General features: G+C 47.9%; 2 protein-coding genes across 2 annotated transcripts; one reads left to right on the top strand and one right to left on the bottom strand.

Moving 5' to 3' along the window:
* Positions 1-1,452: 1,452 nt before the first annotated feature.
* Positions 1,453-6,614, top strand: kcnk4a (potassium channel, subfamily K, member 4a). The gene is made up of 6 exons (XM_036943635.1): positions 1,453-1,641; positions 3,966-4,137; positions 4,343-4,503; positions 4,894-5,080; positions 5,305-5,441; positions 5,661-6,614. The coding sequence occupies exons 1-6, from the start codon at positions 1,453-1,455 to the stop codon at positions 6,612-6,614; spliced, it is 1,800 nt and encodes a 599-aa protein (XP_036799530.1).
* Positions 6,615-12,664: 6,050 nt separating this feature from the next.
* On the bottom strand, positions 12,665-19,074 carry tgfb5 (transforming growth factor, beta 5). The gene is made up of 7 exons (XM_036943207.1): positions 17,786-19,074; positions 16,660-16,823; positions 15,704-15,836; positions 15,388-15,498; positions 14,989-15,166; positions 14,552-14,705; positions 12,665-13,157 (listed from the first exon to the last, which is right to left on the bottom strand). Exons 1-7 carry the CDS (start codon positions 18,177-18,179, stop codon positions 12,999-13,001), a joined length of 1,293 nt encoding a protein of 430 aa, XP_036799102.1. The 5' UTR covers positions 18,180-19,074; the 3' UTR covers positions 12,665-12,998.

Below are 19,074 nucleotides of genomic sequence, written 5' to 3'. Positions count from 1 at the left end.
GGAGTGTTCACACTGCAAAAAAAAATGAAGCGAACCGCACTGAATTCACAAAGAATGTCTGAAAGGTTCCACGTGTGAAAACACCCATAGACCCTATTTTACATCATCAGACGTTTTTGTGTTGTGCCCGCCATCGGTTGAGACAAAACATGCTCTTGAATACAGGGTTGTTGTCATGTTTTTGCTGTTAATTGTACTTAAATGGCAATTAAATTGAAATGTCAACTTTCAAATGCTACCACAAAGATGGTAGAGAATGTTGACTTGAATGGGAATATCTTTTGTTTTAAATTATACTGTCAATCCTCCATAGGAAACGTATTGAAATTATAGAAATCTAGACAATGGAATGGACATGACCATTTAATTTGACATTCAACACAGGTGGACCGGCGGCCATCTTTGTGGTATTAATTAGAAGTAAACATTTCAATGGTGTTCCAGTTAATTTACAGTGGTCTGAATCGTTAGGTCCATTCTATTAATTAGATTTCTATGATAGAAATGACACCCACCCTGTATCCAGGAGCATGCTGTGTCTCAACCAATGGTGGGCACAACACAAAAACCTCAGATAATGTAAAGTAGGGTCTAAGTTAAAACATGCTAATATGAAAAAATTCATAGTTTAGGCATTTTTAGGTAATTGATGTTGAAGGTTAAATTTAATTTTTATTTAATTTCTTTAAAAAAGTGTATCAAGTAGTTTGACAACCCTGTTTGTAAGTGTTTAAATTTATTTTTTCCAGTGAGGTGAGATATGTATGTCTCACGGTGTGCCGGGTTCTGCAAAACGGGTTAACATTGAGCACCATTTATCTCCTGAATGTTCTGGCATTCAGGTCCAAAAAGTCACTTTCTGACCACTTCTTCCACGGGCAGACATGTCTGGAGAGTGTTGTTTCAATCAGAAGGGACGATGTCAAAAATGTATTGAATTCAAATGGATTAAGCCCTATAGGAGATAAACTTCATATCTTGTCTCACACTTTCATGTTCTGGAAATGACCAGAGAACCACCCTGCTCTGTCTGGTCTTTTCCTTGATATAGCTCCTCAAATAATCCCCATTATCAAGTTGTTCCTGATCTTATATTTCCAGAAAGAGATCATCATCATCATCATTGAACACACACACTCAAAATCCTATTTTCCCTAACCCCTAACTATAAATGTAACCCTAATCTTAATCCTAGTTGTAAACCTAAACCCTAAACCTAAAATGGCCTTTTTTCCCTTGTGGGGGCCAACAATTATTTTCCCCTTGTTTTACTATCCTTGTGGAAAACAGAGGACTTCTGTTTCCCACAAGGATAGTAAAACCAAACTAAAAATGGTGTGTGTGTGTGTGTGCGCGTGCATGCAGCTGTGCCACCGTGTGTATCGTGGAAGAGGCCGTAGAACAGACCCTGGCGAAACCTGACTCCTGTGGTGGGGGGGTGTGCTCGGGGCGATGCGGTGCCCCACCCTGCTGGCCCTGCTGGCAGGGGTCATGCTATACCTGGTGATAGGGGCGCTGGTGTTCCGGACCCTGGAAAGCCCCCAGGAGAGCAAGGAGCACGAGAAGCTGCTCCGTACCACACGTGACTTCCTCCAAAACCACTCCTGTGTCACCGCACAGAACCTCAGCGATCTCATCATGGTACACACACACCAGAGCACACACATTTGAGCAGAGAAATAGACACACACCATAGAACACACACATTTGAGCAGAGAGATAGACACACACACCATAGAGCACACACATTTGAGCAGAGAGATAGACACACACACCATAGAGCACACACATTTGAGCAGAGAGATAGACACACACACCATAGAGCACACACATTTGAGCAGAGAGATAGACACGCACACCAGAGCACACACATTTGAGCAGAGAGATAGACACGCACACCAGAGCACGCACATTTGAGCAGAGAGATAGACACGCTCACACCAGAGCATGCAGACATAAACACACATAATATACACCTTGGCAGGAATAACTTCAGAGAGTGAAAGCATACACTTGAACAGACAGACAAGTTAAAACACATCTGAGAAGAACCTCGCCAAAACAAAGTCCCGTGTAGAACCCCCACTGAGAAGGTGTAGCCCAGGGGTAGGCAACTACATTCAGCCATGGGATGATTTTTGTCAGTGTGGATGGTCGGGGGGCCGGAACATAATTAGAATCATTTATAAATGAATCACAACTAGGCACCAAAAGGGCTTTGAAATGAAAATGACATTGAGACATGATCACGTCCTTTAAAAATGTATTATATACAGTGCCTTGCGAAAGTATTCGGCCCCCTTGAACTTTGCGACCTTTTGCCACATTTCAGGCTTCAAACATAAAGATATAAAACTGTATTTTTTTGTGAAGAATCAACAACAAGTGGGACACAATCATGAAGTGGAACGACATTTATTGGATATTTAAAACTTCTTTAACAAATCAAAAACTGAAAAATTGGGCGTGCAAAATTATTCAGCCCCCTTAAGTTAATACTTTGTAGCGCCACCTTTTGCTGCGATTACAGCTGTAAGTCGCTTGGGGTATGTCTCTATCAGTTTTGCACATCGAGAGACTGAACATTTTTCCCATTCCTCCTTGCAAAACAGCTCGAGCTCAGTGAGGTTGGATGGAGAGCATTTGTGAACAGCAGTTTTCAGTTCTTTCCACAGATTCTCGATTGGATTCAGGTCTGGACTTTGACTTGGCCATTCTAACACCTGGATATGTTTATTTTTGAACCATTCCATTGTAGATTTTGCTTTATGTTTTGGATCATTGTCTTGTTGGAAGACAAATCTCCGTCCCAGTCTCAGGTCTTTTGCAGATTCCATCAGGTTTTCTTCCAGAATGGTTCTGTATTTGGCTCCATCCATCTTCCCATCTTCCCTGTCCCTGCTGAAGAAAAGCAGGCCCAAACCATGATGCTGCCACCACCATGTTTGACAGTGGGGATGGTGTGTTCAGGGTGATGAGCTGTGTTGCTTTTACGACAAACATAACGTTTTGCATTGTTGCCAAAAAGTTCAATTTTGGTTTCATCTGACCAGAGCACCTTCTTCCACATGTTTGGTGTGTCTCCCAGGCGGCTTGTGGCAAACTTTAAACGACACTTTTTATGGATATCTTTAAGAAATGGCTTTCTTCTTGCCACTCTTCCATAAAGGCCAGATTTGTGCAATATACGACTGATTGTTGTCCTATGGACAGAGTCTCCCACCTCAGCTGTAGATCTCTGCAGTTCATCCAGAGTGATCATGGGCCTCTTGGCTGCATCTCTGATCAGTCTTCTCCTTGTATGAGCTGAAAGTTTAGAGGGACGGCCAGGTCTTGGTAGATTTGCAGTGGTCTGATACTCCTTCCATTTCAATATTATCGCTTGCACAGTGCTCCTTGGGATGTTTAAAGCTTGGGAAATCTTTTTGTATCCAAATCCGGCTTTAAACTTCTTCACAACAGTATTTCGGACCTGCCTGGTGTGTTCCTTGTTCTTCATGATGCTCTCTGCGCTATTAACGGACCTCTGAGACTATCACAGTGCAGGTGCATTTATACGGAGACTTGATTACACACAGGTGGATTGTATTTATCATCATTAGTCATTTAGGTCAACATTGGATCATTCAGAGATCCTCACTGAACTTCCTGAGAGAGTTTGCTGCACTGAAAGTAAAGGGGCTGAATAATTTTGCTTTGTTAAAAAAGTTTTAAATATCCAATAAATGTCGTTCCACTTCATGATTGTGTCCCACTTGTTGTTGATTCTTCACAAAAAAATACAGTTTTATATCTTTATGTTTGAAGCCTGAAATGTGGCAAAAGGTCGCAAAGTTCAAGGGGGCCGAATACTTTCGCAAGGCACTGTATACTTCGAAACAGATTTCCTAAATTAAACACATTTTTAGCTGAATTCCTGGTAATTTTATATTTATTTTTTTACTAAAAACTAAAATCCTAAAAAGAACACAGACCCCAGATGTAGCCCTAGTCTGTCTGTTCTGTCTCTGTACTGTCAGAGTGTGGTGAAGGCTGTGGAGGCGGGCCTGGATGTCAAACACAGCTCCACCAACTTCACTAGCAGGTGGGACCTGGCCAGCGCCTTCTTCTTCTGTGGTACCATCATCACCACCATCGGTGAGCCTTTGTTCACTTTTCCCTCCTGCAAACCATTTGGTAATAACTTAGTCAGCCAGATGTGTATTTTGAATTTGACAGAAAATGAATGATCCAATCTCAGAAAATACAATGAACCTCAGTAGACATGCTGGTGAATTGAATCATTTTTAAATGATATAGATTAACATATAGGTGAATATATATGGTCTCCCTCTGTCCGCAGGGTTTGGCAACCTGTCTCCCAGGACCAAATGGGGCCAGCTGTTCTGTGTGTGTTATGCCCTGGTAGGGATCCCTATGTTTGGTTTCCTGCTGGCTGGTGTCGGGGACCACATGGGGACGGGACTGAGGAAGGCCGTGTGGAAGATGGAGACACTCTTCCTGGTTAGACTGTCTTCTCTCAGTGGCTGCTTCATTTACAGGATGTCATCTCATTGTTCTCGCCTGTCTCAGGGGCTGCTTAAGTGATGTCACTGTGCTGTAAACAGAAGAGGCCGTCTTGGAGTCTCTAGCACTTGAAACATGTTACACACAAGTAGAACAGAAGCCGGCTTAAACATTCAGTCAGTCATTAGATACTTCCCAATGTAACTTTGCAGTACTAAAAAAAACTAAAAATGATTGTTTCTGTTCATCAAAGAAAAGGCACATTATTTGATTATCTTGAGGAAGATCTTACCCTCTCCATCCTTTTTCCCTCATCTCTCCATCTTTTAATTCTTCAGTCATTCCCTTCTTATTTGGTGTCCCCTTCTCTCTCTGCCCCTCTCTCAGAAGCGGCGGGTCAGTCCCACTTATGTGCGGGTCATGTCTGCTGTTCTGTCCATCCTGATTGGCTGTCTGATCTTCCTCGCCGTGCCAACGCTGGTGTTTAAGGAAGTGGAGGACTGGTCCTTTCTGGAGGCGCTCTACTTTGTGGTCATCACCCTGACCACGGTCGGCTTCGGAGACTATGTAGCAGGTACGAAGTGAACACTTGTTACATGACACTGTACACACTTTGGACAGTACAGACTCTGGAGAGTACACACACTACACATTTCTATCAGTATACACACTGTGAAAGATACACTTGATATTTCATAGGGATATGGACCTGTCTAAGCCCTTTTGTTTGTGTGTATGTGCATGCTTGTGCTCCTTCGAGTCCATGCGATTCCAATGCGTCAATGTCCTTGTGCGTAGGTGCTAACCGGCGGGACGGAGATCTGTTTAAGCCCCTGGTGTGGCTCTGGATAGTGTTTGGCCTGGCTTACTTTGCTTCCATACTCACCATGATCGGCAACTGGCTGCGGGTGCTGTCCAAGAAAACACGTGCTGAGGTGAGTGGTAGTGAGTGGGACACAAACCAAGTGATTGGAAGGGCTGGTGAAAGGATCCATATGACAAGATCTGGACAAAGATTTTACTGAAAGGCAATTTGGATTTGTACTGTCAATATTTATTTATACTCTGTCTCTCTGTCTTTCTCTGGGTCTCTGGGACACCTCTCTCTTTCTTTCTCTGACTCTTTCCCTCTCCCTCCCCTTTCTCTCTCTCAGATGGAGGAGTTGAGGGCCCATGCTACAGACTGGACACAGAACATCCAGAACATGTCCATGGACTTCCGGATCCCCAACCCTCTGGAACTCAACGACCCCTTCCTGCTGCAGCGGCGCCGCTGGAGACGCAGCACCCGGCAACGGGTCCGCAGGGGGGCGCTGGGGCACCGCGGCAGGCAGGGCGCCATAGAGGAGAACGGACATCTGCCCAATAGGTGGGTCACACGCTCCATGACCCGTCTGGAGGTCGTGAGGTTAGGGGGGGGTGAGGTTAGGACTGAAGGGGTGAGGTTAGGACCAGGGAGGGGGCTAGGGGTAGGTTTGAGGGCAGATTGCAGGGTCAATGCGAGGTCAGAGGGCCGGACGGTTGCGAGGTCACTGTCGATGCCTTCGGCACGCTCCGTGATGGAGTTAGACTATGACCCTGATCCTGTTGCGATAATGATGATGCCATGGGAGTCGGGCTCTGTGTCCGAGTCTCCAGAGTCTGACTCCAGATCAGTTGTCTCCTCCTCTGACTCTCACACCTCTGACATGTGTATGCCAGGGCGGAGGATGCCTTTTGCTAGTTTTGACCCCAGTGGGTCTCTCTGTACTGAACAGAGGGGACGCCATGGAGGATCCAGGCTGGTATATTTCAAGGAGGATGTCCGGTTCCCTGTGCCTCTCCGGCAACAACCCAACTCCACCATGCCGCTCCCCATGCCGCTCCCCATGCCCCCTTTGCCCACCCCGCCAGGCTGTAAGATGCTAGATTTCTTCGGGGAGAACTTGGCCTACATCGACGAGTCGTCGGACACGCTAAGTGACCGGAACCAGACGGTTGAGGGAGGTGTCAGTCCTCGTCCGCGGATACACCGCATGAGGAGGCAGCTGAAGGAGAGGAGGGACAGCGACATGCAGCCCCCCTCTAACCCGCCGACTCCTCCCCCTCTTTCCCATCTCAGAGACTGACACCGTGACATGCAGCCCCCCTCTAACCCGCCGACTCCTCCCCCTCTTTCCCATCTCAGAGACTGACACCGTGACATGCAGTCCCCCCCTCTAACCCCCCCACCCCTCCCCCATCTTAAAGACTGACACCGTGACATGCAGTCCCCTCCTCTAACCCCTACCACCCCTCCCCCATCTCAGAGACTGACACCGTGACATGCAGTCCCCTCCTCTAACCCCTACCACCCCTCCCCCATCTCAGAGACTGACCCCGTGACATGCAGTCCCCTCCTCTAACCCCTACCACCGCTCCCCCATCTCAGAGACTGACACCGTGACATGCAGTCCCCTCCTCTAACCCCTACCACCCCTCCCCCATCTCAGAGACTGACACCGTGACATGCAGTCCCCTCCTCTAACCCCTACCACCCCTCCCCCATCTCAGAGACTGACCCCGTGACATGCAGTCCCCTCCTCTAACCCCTACCACCCCTCCCCCATCTCAGAGACTGACACCGTGACATGCAGTCCCCTCCTCTAACCCCTACCACCCCTCCCCCATCTCAGAGACTGACACCGTGACATGCAGTCCCCTCCTCTAACCCCTACCACCCCTCCCCCATCTCAGACTGACACCGTGACATGCAGTCCCCTCCTCTAACCCCTACCACCCCTCCCCCATCTCAGAGACTGACATCATGACATGCAGTCCCCTCCTCTAACCCCCCCACCCCTCCCCCATCTCAGAGACTGACACTGTGACATGCAGTCCCCTCCTCTAACCCCTACCACCCCTCCCCCATCTCAGAGACTGACACCGTGACATGCAGTCCCCTCCTCTAACCCCTACCACCCCTCCCCCATCTCAGAGACTGACACCGTGACATGCAGTCCCCTCCTCTAACCCCTACCACCCCTCCCCCATCTCAGAGACTGACCCCGTGACATGCAGTCCCCTCCTCTAACCCCTACCACCCCTCCCCCATCTCAGAGACTGACACCGTGACATGCAGTCCCCTCCTCTAACCCCTACCACCCCTTCCCCATCTCAGAGACTGACCCCGTGACATGCAGTCCCCTCCTCTAACCCCTACCAACCCTCCCCCATCTCAGAGACTGACCCTGTGACATGCAGTCCCCTCCTCTAACCCCTACCACCCCTCCCCCATCTCAGAGACTGACACCGTGACATGCAGTCCCCTCCTCTAACCCCTACCACCCCTCCCCCATCTCAGAGACTGACCCCGTGACATGCAGTCCCCTCCTCTAACCCCTACCACCCCTCCCCCATCTCAGAGACTGACACCGTGACATGCAGTCCCCTCCTCTAACCCCTACCACCCCTCCCCCATCTCAGGGACTGACACCGTGACATGCAGTCCCCTCCTCTAACCCCTACCACCCCTCCCCCATCTCAGACTGACACCGTGACATGCAGTCCCCTCCTCTAACCCCTACCACCCCTCCCCCATCTGAGACTGACATCATGACATGCAGTCCCCTCCTCTAACCCCTACCACCCCTCCCCCATCTCAGAGACTGACACCGTGACATGCAGTCCCCTCCTCTAACCCCTACCACCCCTTCCCCATCTCAGAGACTGACCCCGTGACATGCAGTCCCCTCCTCTAACCCCTACCACCCCTCCCCCATTTCAGAGACTGACACCGTGACATGCAGTCCCCTCCTCTAACCCCTACCACCCCTTCCCCATCTCAGAGACTGACCCCCGTGACATGCAGTCCCCTCCTCTAACCCCTACCACCACTCCCCCATCTCAGAGACTGACCCTGTGACATGCAGTCCCCTCCTCTAACCCCTACCACCCCTCCCCCATCTCAGAGACTGACACCGTGACATGCAGTCCCCCCCTCTAACCCCTACCACCCCTCCCCCATCTCAGAGACTGACCCCGTGACATGCAGTCCCCTCCTCTAACCCCTACCACCCCTCCCCCATCTCAGAGACTGACACCGTGACATGCAGTCCCCTCCTCTAACCCCTACCACCCCTCCCCCATCTCAGACTGACACCGTGACATGCAGTCCCCTCCTCTAACCCCTACCACCCCTCCCCCATCTCAGAGACTGACATCGTGACATGCAGTCCCCTCCTCTAACCCCTACCACCCCTCCCCCATCTCAGAGACTGACCCCGTGACATGCAGTCCCCTCCTCTAACCCCTACCACCCATCCCCCATCTCAGAGACTGACACCGTGACATGCAGTCCCCTGTTTAACCCCTACCACCCCTCCCCCATCTCAGAGACTGACACCGTGACATGCAGTCCCCTCCTCTAACCCCTACTACCCCTCCCCCATCTCATAGACTGACCCCGTGACATGCAGTCCCCTCCTCTAACCCCTACCACCCCTCCCCCATCTCAGAGACTGACCCCGTGACATGCAGTCCCCTCCTCTAACCCCCCACCCCTCCCCCATCTCAGAGACTGACACCGTGACATGCAGTCCCCTCCTCTAACCCCTACCACCCCTCCCCCATCTCAGAGACTGACCCCGTGACATGCAGTCCCCTCCTCTAACCCCTACCACCCCTCCCCCATCTCAGAGACTGACACCGTGACATGCAGTCCCCTCCTCTAACCCCTACCACCCCTCCCCCATCTCAGACTGACACCGTGACATGCAGTCCCCTCCTCTAACCCCTACCACCCCTCCCCCATCTCAGAGACTGACATCATGACATGCAGTCCCCTCCTCTAACCCCTACCACCCCTCCCCCATCTCAGAGACTGACACCGTGACATGCAGTCCCCTCCTCTAACCCCTACCACCCCTTCCCCATCTCAGAGACTGACCCCGTGACATGCAGTCCCCTCCTCTAACCCCTACCACCCCTCCCCCATTTCAGAGACTGACACCGTGACATGCAGTCCCCTCCTCTAACCCCTACCACCCCTTCCCCATCTCAGAGACTGACCCCCGTGACATGCAGTCCCCTCCTCTAACCCCTACCACCCCTCCCCCATCTCAGAGACTGACCCTGTGACATGCAGTCCCCTCCTCTAACCCCTACCACCCCTCCCCCATCTCAGAGACTGACACCGTGACATGCAGTCCCCTCCTCTAACCCCTACCACCCCTCCCCCATCTCAGAGACTGACCCCGTGACATGCAGTCCCCTCCTCTAACCCCTACCACCCCTCCCCCATCTCAGAGACTGACACCGTGACATGCAGTCCCCTCCTCTAACCCCTACCACCCCTCCCCCATCTCAGACTGACACCGTGACATGCAGTCCCCTCCTCTAACCCCTACCACCCCTCCCCCATCTCAGAGACTGACATCGTGACATGCAGTCCCCTCCTCTAACCCCTACCACCCCTCCCCCATCTCATAGACTGACCCCGTGACATGCAGTCCCCTCCTCTAACCCCTACCACCCCTCCCCCATCTCAGACTGACACCGTGACATGCAGTCCCCTCCTCTAACCCCTACCACCCCTCCCCCATCTCAGAGACTGACATCGTGACATGCAGTCCCCTCCTCTAACCCCTACCACCCCTCCCCCATCTCATAGACTGACCCCGTGACATGCAGTCCCCTCCTCTAACCCCTACCACCCCTCCCCCATCTCAGAGACTGACACCGTGACATGCAGTCCCCTGTTTAACCCCTACCACCCCTCCCCCATCTCAGAGACTGACACCATGACATGCAGTCCCCTCCTCTAACCCCTACCACCCCTCCCCCATCTCAGAGACTGACCCCGTGACATGCAGTCCCCTCCTCTAACCCCTACCACCCCTCCCCCATCTCAGAGACTGACCCCGTGACATGCAGTCCCCTCCTCTAACCCCCCACCCCTCCCCCATCTCAGAGACTGACACCGTGACATGCAGTCCCCTCCTCTAACCCCCCACCCCTCCCCCATCTCAGAGACTGACCCCGTGACATGCAGTCCCCTCCTCTAACCCCCCACCCCTCCCCCATCTCAGAGACTGAACAAACTGACAGACACAGGTCATGAAGGGGGATACTAAGGCTGGTCTTTATTACTAGTGTTCAAAGGAGAAGCAGACCTTAAAGCTCAGATGGACTTATCTACTGGGGATCAATGTGGGCCAGGCCAACAATTTATTAGATCTCACTGACTGAGGACCACAGTCACCATTGAGAAATATTTGTATGAAAACCAATGAATGTATTCAGCAGCACAGGTATAGAATATATAAACTGTCTCAGCTCAGTGAAGTCAGACTCACTGGGTTGAGAAATAGTACCAAGTGTAGTACAACAGCTCCTCTGCATAGGTGTAGAGGCTGCTGTCCTGTCTGCTACTGGAGCTCAGCCCAAACCCCAGACACCGTTTTTAAATGACACTAAAGTGGATGGACTTTTTGTAATAACCATTTAGATCTGGTGTCAGAGATCCATGTCCCTGTATATCCAGTGTCCTTCCGCATGTGGGATATTCAGTACTCTGCTTGTATAGCTTGTTTGTTTTGACGCTATTCTGTTGCCCTGAATGTGTATGTGCCAAACTGGTATTTAAAATAGAATTGTGCTTTTCTAAATAAAGAAAAGTCCTATACAAACCTACAATACTGTATGTTTGATAGACTGATGAGATAACAACATGATATACTGTGTAGAGAGGCCTTGGGGAGAGGTGTGGGTGGGGCTAGAAGGGATGTCAGATTGTATGTGCACACACACACACACACACGCACACACGCACACACGCACGCACACACACACACACACACACACCCCTCCCGTCTCAAAGTCACTCACCCAGACACACTCACTCAGACACCCAGAGGAGTGTTACTTTGGGATAAGTGCAGGTTGAATATAGTAAGGGGTGGTTAGGTGGAAAGGACTAACAGATGCTGGGCTGGTTTACAGCCGGGGACGGAGGGGTGGGACCTCACCACACCTCCGTCCTGCAGCCTGCCAGCCACTCAGGGGTCTACCCCCCTCATGTCCTCTCACCCCTCCTTCCCCTTTACAGAGAGGCCACACGTCCTTTTCCCAGAGAGGCTGGACAGGGATGGGCGGGGCCCCAGAAAGGCTCACAGGGACTGGGGGAGGAGGAGAGGGTTAATGGGGGTACAGTCTGGTTACTATGTCCGACTCTCTAGGCACTATCTATTTTTCATCACCTTTCTGTGTTTGGCGCATAAAGCAGACCGACTTGGCAGCTGAACAGACCCACTCTGTTTCTCTCTAGGTTCAGTGTCAACCACAGCAGTACACAGAGCCTAGAGATAAACATACAGAACACTGCAGTCTCTCTCTCGAACCACTGAAATACCAGAAGGCCTAAATATAATTTGAGTTCTTAGGGTGGATGTATTTTGAGTTTTTATGCATCTTATCAAAAGTGGTTAACGTGGCTAAACTTTGATTTGTGTGACTGGATCAATGTTATCAATATGACCTTAACATTTTATACAAACAGCAATCAAGTAAGAAGTAAATTACAAATAAATGAAAAGTGTGGTTACAGCTGTGCAAAGCCCTACCATGCCAGACCTAATAGTTACAAATTTGCTAAGGCTACAAAATGGCTACCACCGTCCAATGTGGATGTGTTCCAAATTGGGCCTATCAGCCCATGTTTCTCCTTTGAAAACCTCCTTTCTGTTTCATTCCTCCTCTCCTCTCACCACAAACCCTGAACGGGTTTAAATCTGGCATTCCGTGAGTGGTCGCTCTGGAAATCTTTCACATCCTGTTTACGCCAGCAGATTTCAGCCCTTACCGCAGAAAGCTGGCTAGAGGCCTCTACTGCCTGGACACACAACCTCACTCTATCCTTTATTTTGCTTTCCGTCTCATATTTCTCGCTCTTTCTCCTTCTCTGTCCTCTCCTCACTCCCCTCTCTCGCGCTGTCATTTTCTCTTCTCTCAGCCTCTTTCTCTTCTATCCTCTCTCAGCCTCTTTCTCTCTCCATCTCCTTCTCTCCCTCTGTCAGCCCAAAGGAAAACTAGCTCACATCAACAGTTCACATCACATCACGTCTCCCTTTAGGAAATGCACACAGATCTCTGCCTAAAGCTACTTGGTGGAGTTCACATAATCTTATGCAACAAGCACACATTGTATTTCCAACCAAAACACTTTAATATCAGATTTTGAAAATGTGAAATAAAGTTTAATAAAGCTATTTCAATTAATAAGATATTTACAGTATTTTTGACCTTATGAAAGTGGGGAAAAGACCCACAGTTGAAGACAATTTCTCAGTTTCATACTTGTGAGATTTGAAAAAAAACAGCCTGTGCCAGACTCCGAGTGTGTAAGTGAAATGAAGGGTTGAATATATAGACAGAGAGGGTCAGTCTGTCCTTTTTGCTTGAGGAGCACAAATAGTCGTTGTTTTGTCAAGCTCTTTTCCTCCTCCTTCCCCCTCTCCCGCCGCTGGGCTCCTGCGTCAGCGGCACTTGCAGGACCTGACCACCATGTTGGAGAGCTGCTCTACCTTGGGCGTTCGGCCCATGAAGTACACGATGGTCAGAGGCTCCAGGTCCTGAGGTACGCAGCACGGAGATGCCGACGCCTCAGGGTTCAGCTTGTTATACAGTGGCAGGATCTGTGTGTGTGTGTGAGAGAGAGAACATGAAATATCACAAAAACACTACTTAAAGAGAGAGTTCAACCAAATTACAAAATGACACATTGGTGTCCTTACATTGAACAGGTATGAAAGTGATGCATGCTTTGGTTTAGTTTCCCTGGCACTGTTTCCTTCCCTGGCACATGTCCCATTCAAGTCATGGGACCGATATTAGAATTGTTTGCACGTCATATCCAAACCATCTGAAAGTATCTAAAATTGACTGACTGTGAAGCTCAACAAAGTCACTTATAGATGATTTGAACGTTATGAGTGAAAAATGTTAATGGTTGCGTGACTTGAATGGGATTTGTGCCACAAATGCTAAAACGTTAGCATGTGGAAACAGTAGCAGGAAAACTAAACCAAAGCATTGATTGCTTTCATAACCTGTCCATATTTGTATTTGGTATTTGTATTTATTATGGATCCCCATTAGTTACTGCCAAGGCAGCAGCTCCTCTTCCTGGGGTTTATTATGGATCCCCATTAGCTGTTGCCAAGGCAGCAGCTCCTCTTCCTGGGGTTTATTATAGATCCCCATTAGCTGTTGCCAAGGCAGCAGCACTCTTCCTGGGGTCCAAACACATTAAGACCCTTATATTACACATAAAACAAAAGCTAAACAATACATCATATAACTCTGTCACACCACCACATATCCACGACTGCTTACAGGGAAGGAAACTAATTGGTCATTTTGTCAATTTGGGCGCACTAACCCTTTAAGTACTTCCATCTAACCTTACTACTGTGTTGAACAATATGGTTCTTTAGGAGCACTGGGATGTGTAACCAACGGACTGTGCAGGGTGCTGAGATGACAGAACATTTCAGCCATAAGACCTGACTGTGACTGAGGTGATAGAACATTTATGCCACTGTAGTGGTTGGGGGTTAACTAACCATGTTGTGGTGGTTGGGGGTTAACTAACCATGTTGTGGTGGTTGGGGGTTAACTAACCATGTTGTGGTGGTTGGGGGTTAACTAACCATGTTGTGGTGGTTGGGGGTTAACTAACCATGTTGTGGTGGTTGTGGGTTAACTAACCATGTTGTGGTGGTTGGGGGTTAACTAACCATGTTGTGGTGGTTGTGGGTTAACTAACCATGTTGTGGTGGTTGGGGGTTAACTAACCATGTCGTGGTGGTTGGGGGTTAACTAACCATGTTGTGGTGGTTGGGGGTTAACTAACCATGTTGTAGTGGTTGGGGGTTAACTAACCATGTTGTAGTGGTTGGGGGTTAACTAACCATGTTGTAGTGGTTGGGGGTTAACTAACCATGTTGTAGTGGTTGGGGGTTAACTAACCATGTTGTAGTGGTTGGGGGTTAACTAACCATGTTGAAGTGGTTGGGGGTTAACTAACCATGTTGTAGTGGTTGTCAGCGCTCCAGAGGTATGGGCAGCTGCCAGAGCAGAAATTGGCCTTGTAGCCCTTCGGCTCGTGGATCCACTTCCAGTTCAGGTCTCGGCGGAAGTCGATGTAGAGAGATCGCAGACAGCAGCCCGCGCCTGAATTCCTACAACAGGTAGGAGAGACGGACAGAAAACACTCTTTCATTCTGATCCACACAGAATATATCCTACTTAATAAGTTTCAGGACTGCAAGCCTAGCAGACTCCCTATAAGCCTCCAATAGATTCATAACAACAATACAACGATCATCAATAATGTGGCTATGAACAAATATGCAGTGGTTCTGTAGATCAAAGACCAAAATAAAGAGATAGCTCTGATAAGTATATTCTATAGTTGTAGATAACAATGTAGGTTTTTGGCTTCTGGATCCATGTTTCCCCTACCTGGAGCAGGTGGTGGTGTCTGCAGCAGCCCTCCTCTTGCGGGTCTTTTTGCCCGGGTTGTCTACCCTGTCACTGGGCAGCAGGGTGAGGATGAGGTGGGGGGTCTTGGTACTAAACTCTACCTGGCCCTTAGCCCCCGGCTTCCGCACCTGCTGCTGAAGCAGCTCATCATCCAGACCTTGGGAAGAGGAGGAGGAAGAGGAAAATGAGGGAGAGGGGTGAAGGAGGAGCGAGAGAAAGGGTTGGTGTGGAGTGATCTCATGGAGACATACTGTAATGGGAACATTTGTCAGCCAGAATGCTGTGTGTAAGTGAATTGAGAAGCTCAATCATTAAAAAAAGAGCCATGTGTTATGTGTCTATGTTACTTAACATAAACAAGTTCTACAACAAGCAGACCTGCGAAGCGTGTCTCCAGCTCCTCACTCTTATTGAACACAATGCTGTTGGTGGAGGGAACGAAGGTGCAGCATGGACAGTGAACACCCAGCTTCAAACCCAGGTTCCTCTCTGAAAGAGTGATATGGAGGATGAGAGGATAAAGTAAAGGTAGAGAGATGGTGAGAGGAGAAAACAGATATATACCTCTAAATGTGTGTGCAATAACCACTAACTTAACAACATTCAAGGTGTCAAGTAACATTTTACGTGACACCTTGAATGTTGTTAAATAGATAAAGGGGTATAGAGCCATGTGATATGCTTGTCAACGTACCCTTATGAGCCAGCCAGTCCTTCACAGTGTCAGTGACATCCACAGAGAGCCACGCCCCCTTGGTCCGTGGGCGAACAGTTCTGGAATCGATGTATCTCTGCGAGGGGCCTGTTGGCTCTTCTGGCTTTATCACCTGACAGAGACATAGAGGGAGAAACAAAGCGAACCAGAGGATAGCGTGTAACCCTCTGTAGATATGCTCTTGAACATCAGTCCACAGCTGGCACAAGGGAGCGTTTACAATGAAAGTGACTCCAAAATGACACTACATTATTTACCATTCATTTCTATTGGGCACAAAATAATCTGAAACACAACCAAACTGAACAGCAAATGTATCCAACACGTTTGTAGACTCACAAACTAGGAATAAGGGATCAAATACTAAACTTTTGACTACTTTATTTATAAGAATTTGAGCGGTGTCAATGATTTCAACCCCTACCTTTCTGAGAGAAACAAATGATTACTTGTTAAACAAAATCTCTTTTTCTGAGCAGTAGTATTATTATAAAATAATATAATTTCCCAAAACATTTTTGCATACAATATAGCTCTGTATTATTAATTTTATACAATCGTTATTGCTCATTTTTATGAAGGGTGTCAATCATTTCAGACTCCACTGTATTGCAGTTGCAGTTCTATGATATTGTGACACCTGGAGTGGGTATATGGTATTGTGACACCTGGAGTGGGTATATGGTATTGTGACACCTGGAGTGGGTATATGGTATTGTGACACCTGGAGTGGGTATATGGTATTGTGATACCTGGAGTGGGTATATGGTATTGTGATACCTGGAGTGGGTATATGGTATTGTGACACCTGGAGTGGGTATATGGTATTGTGACACCTGAAGTGGGCGTATGGTATTGTGACACCTGTAGTGGGTATATGGTATTGTGATGGGTCTACCTGGTGCAGGTAAGTGATGGTGTAATGTTGTCAGTACCTGATAGATCTCTACTCTCTGCTCTGAGGTGCGGGCCTGGGGGTTGGGTGCTCTGTAGATTCTGAACTCAGCTTTGACCAGGGTGCTGGAGTTCCTGTCCACACCACTCACATCGAATCCCACCACTCTGTAATACGGGCTGGGGACTGGAGGGTTCACTGCATCTATGGGAGTGGTAAGAGATATAGGACTTATTAGAAATACGAATACCTGGACATCAATTAATTCATAAATATGCAATCTTCACCTCAACCTGTATCCACAAATTACCTGACTACCAGTACCCCCTGTGTTATAGCCTCGTTATTGTTATTTTATTGGTACTTGTTATTCTTTTTTTACTTTAGTTTATTTGGTAAATATTTGGTAAACTCTTCTTGAACTGCACTGTTGGTTAAGGGCTTGTAAGTAAGCATTTCACGGTAAGGTCTACACTTGTATTCGGTGCATGTGACAAATAAAGTTTGATTTGAATCTACAGTGTGTGCTAAATATTGTATAGCCTATCCGAGCGTCTCACACACATATCCTAAGTCATCGAGGTATCTGACAAATGGTTGACAACTTGGCAAGGGTGGTAGGAAGGGTTGAGTTGGGTACTTTCTAAACGTAATCGGTTACAGTTACAACCTGTCCAAAATTGTAATTAGCAACGTAATTTTTGGATTACCCTAACTCAGTAACACAATCGGATTACTTTGTTACTTTTGGATTACTTTCCCGTTAGGAGGCATTAGAAGAAGACAAAAAGGATCCATCAAAAGCGTTTGGTGTGTCATCATGGTGGTCCCTGACCTGTGGTCAGACACTCAGGTGGAACGCATTTTTTCAGTGCTGAATTGAATGTCATTGATAAAACAAAAATATGTCATCATGTATTTTTTTCCGCGAACATCCTTTCTGAATGTAAAAGTAATCCAATAAGTAATCACGTAGTTTTTCAAAAGTATCTGTAAAAAAAAAAGTTTTTGTAATCAGATTGGTGGTTGGAAATCATTACGCATATGCGTTATAGTGCTGTACAACGTTTTTTAATTTTTTATATATATAAATCACTTACATAAAAAGGGACCACGATTGATTTGAGACATATATTGAAATTATAATTGTGGAAAGCGCCACTCACTGATGTCTGTGCGCTGCGGAAGCATGTCTATGCGCTGAACCTCTTTTGCATAATAATCCTCCTCGCTGCTCTCCCGGTCGCACGCGGACTCGGCCTGGCGCGCACGCTCCTTCAGCAGCTCCCGAGTGCTGTTGTAGAGCAGCATCACCTCAGCGGGCACAGTCTCGGGCTGTGGGCTCGGTGCGGGGGGCTCCGGTGGGCTCCGGTAGCGGAGCTTGCTGAGGATCTGACCGCGAACGGCCTCGATGCGCTTGGACTTCTGATCATCCAGGCTGAATGACTGGCAGGTGGAGAGCCCCTCCGCGGACACCGCCAGCCGGAGCAGCAGCAAGGCGAGGTGGGTCAGCCACATAGTCCGGTGGTCAGATTGGTGAACGGACTCACTCGGCTCCATATGAAATCTTCAGGAATCTTTCAGTCTGTGTCTGTCCGGTGCAGTCCAATGCGCACTGAGGACCTGTGTGGAATCCAATGCGCACTGGCGAATGTTTTAGCAACTCCCAGAGTGTAAACTTTATTAACAGAGAATTTACGTTTGAAAAACTTCTAACACCCTAAAAACCCGAAAACAATCTGCCAAATAATAGTGAAAAAGAAATACAATTACAATTTAAGAGTGCTAAATGACAAACATGTAATGTAAATTTAAGAGTTCAGCCCATGTCTTACATTGCAAAGTTCTATCAAATAATTTGGAAAGTGTATGTTTGTTCATGTTCTTCTCTGACAGCCTCTGAGCAAATGAAAGAAAAAAATCACTATTATTTGTATTTTTTATTATCGGAACTGAATGCTATAGATTCCCGCTATAAGGGTGACTTCACTGGTTAAATAAATTATAGTAATGGGCTATGAATTTACAAACATTTTGAGAAAATGTTGAGATGTAAACCAATCAGCATGGTTGGCTCGTCAAATTATTTCACACTACATACAAGTTAGAATATGATTAAATCCTCCATGGAAGAAATATTTGTACTCCCGAAAAATAAAACTCCTCCAGAAAAGTTCAAATACATTATAGAGCTTAGGGTAAGCGTTGGTACAGTCCCATCCTTAGAAAATTAAGAAACATCTAATCCTCTTGATTCTTCTGAGGTGGATATCAGAGGGGGAAAAACGATCCACTACAGCAAAAAGGTCTGATGCCACTCTTTCATTTCTTGGCAAGAAAAAATAAATAATCCAGAGCTGTGGGACAGTAACTTCAGTGTGCAATGCAAGGTGTGTGTGAAAGAGAGAGACAGACAGACAAAGCAACAGACAGAACGAGAGACACAGTGGGTGAT

This window comes from Oncorhynchus mykiss, chromosome 14 (assembly GCF_013265735.2).
Source record: "Oncorhynchus mykiss isolate Arlee chromosome 14, USDA_OmykA_1.1, whole genome shotgun sequence".
NCBI classification, from domain to species: domain Eukaryota; kingdom Metazoa; phylum Chordata; class Actinopteri; order Salmoniformes; family Salmonidae; genus Oncorhynchus; species Oncorhynchus mykiss.
Note: the sequence above shows the minus strand (reverse complement) of the source record. Positions and strands in the feature narration are given on the sequence as shown.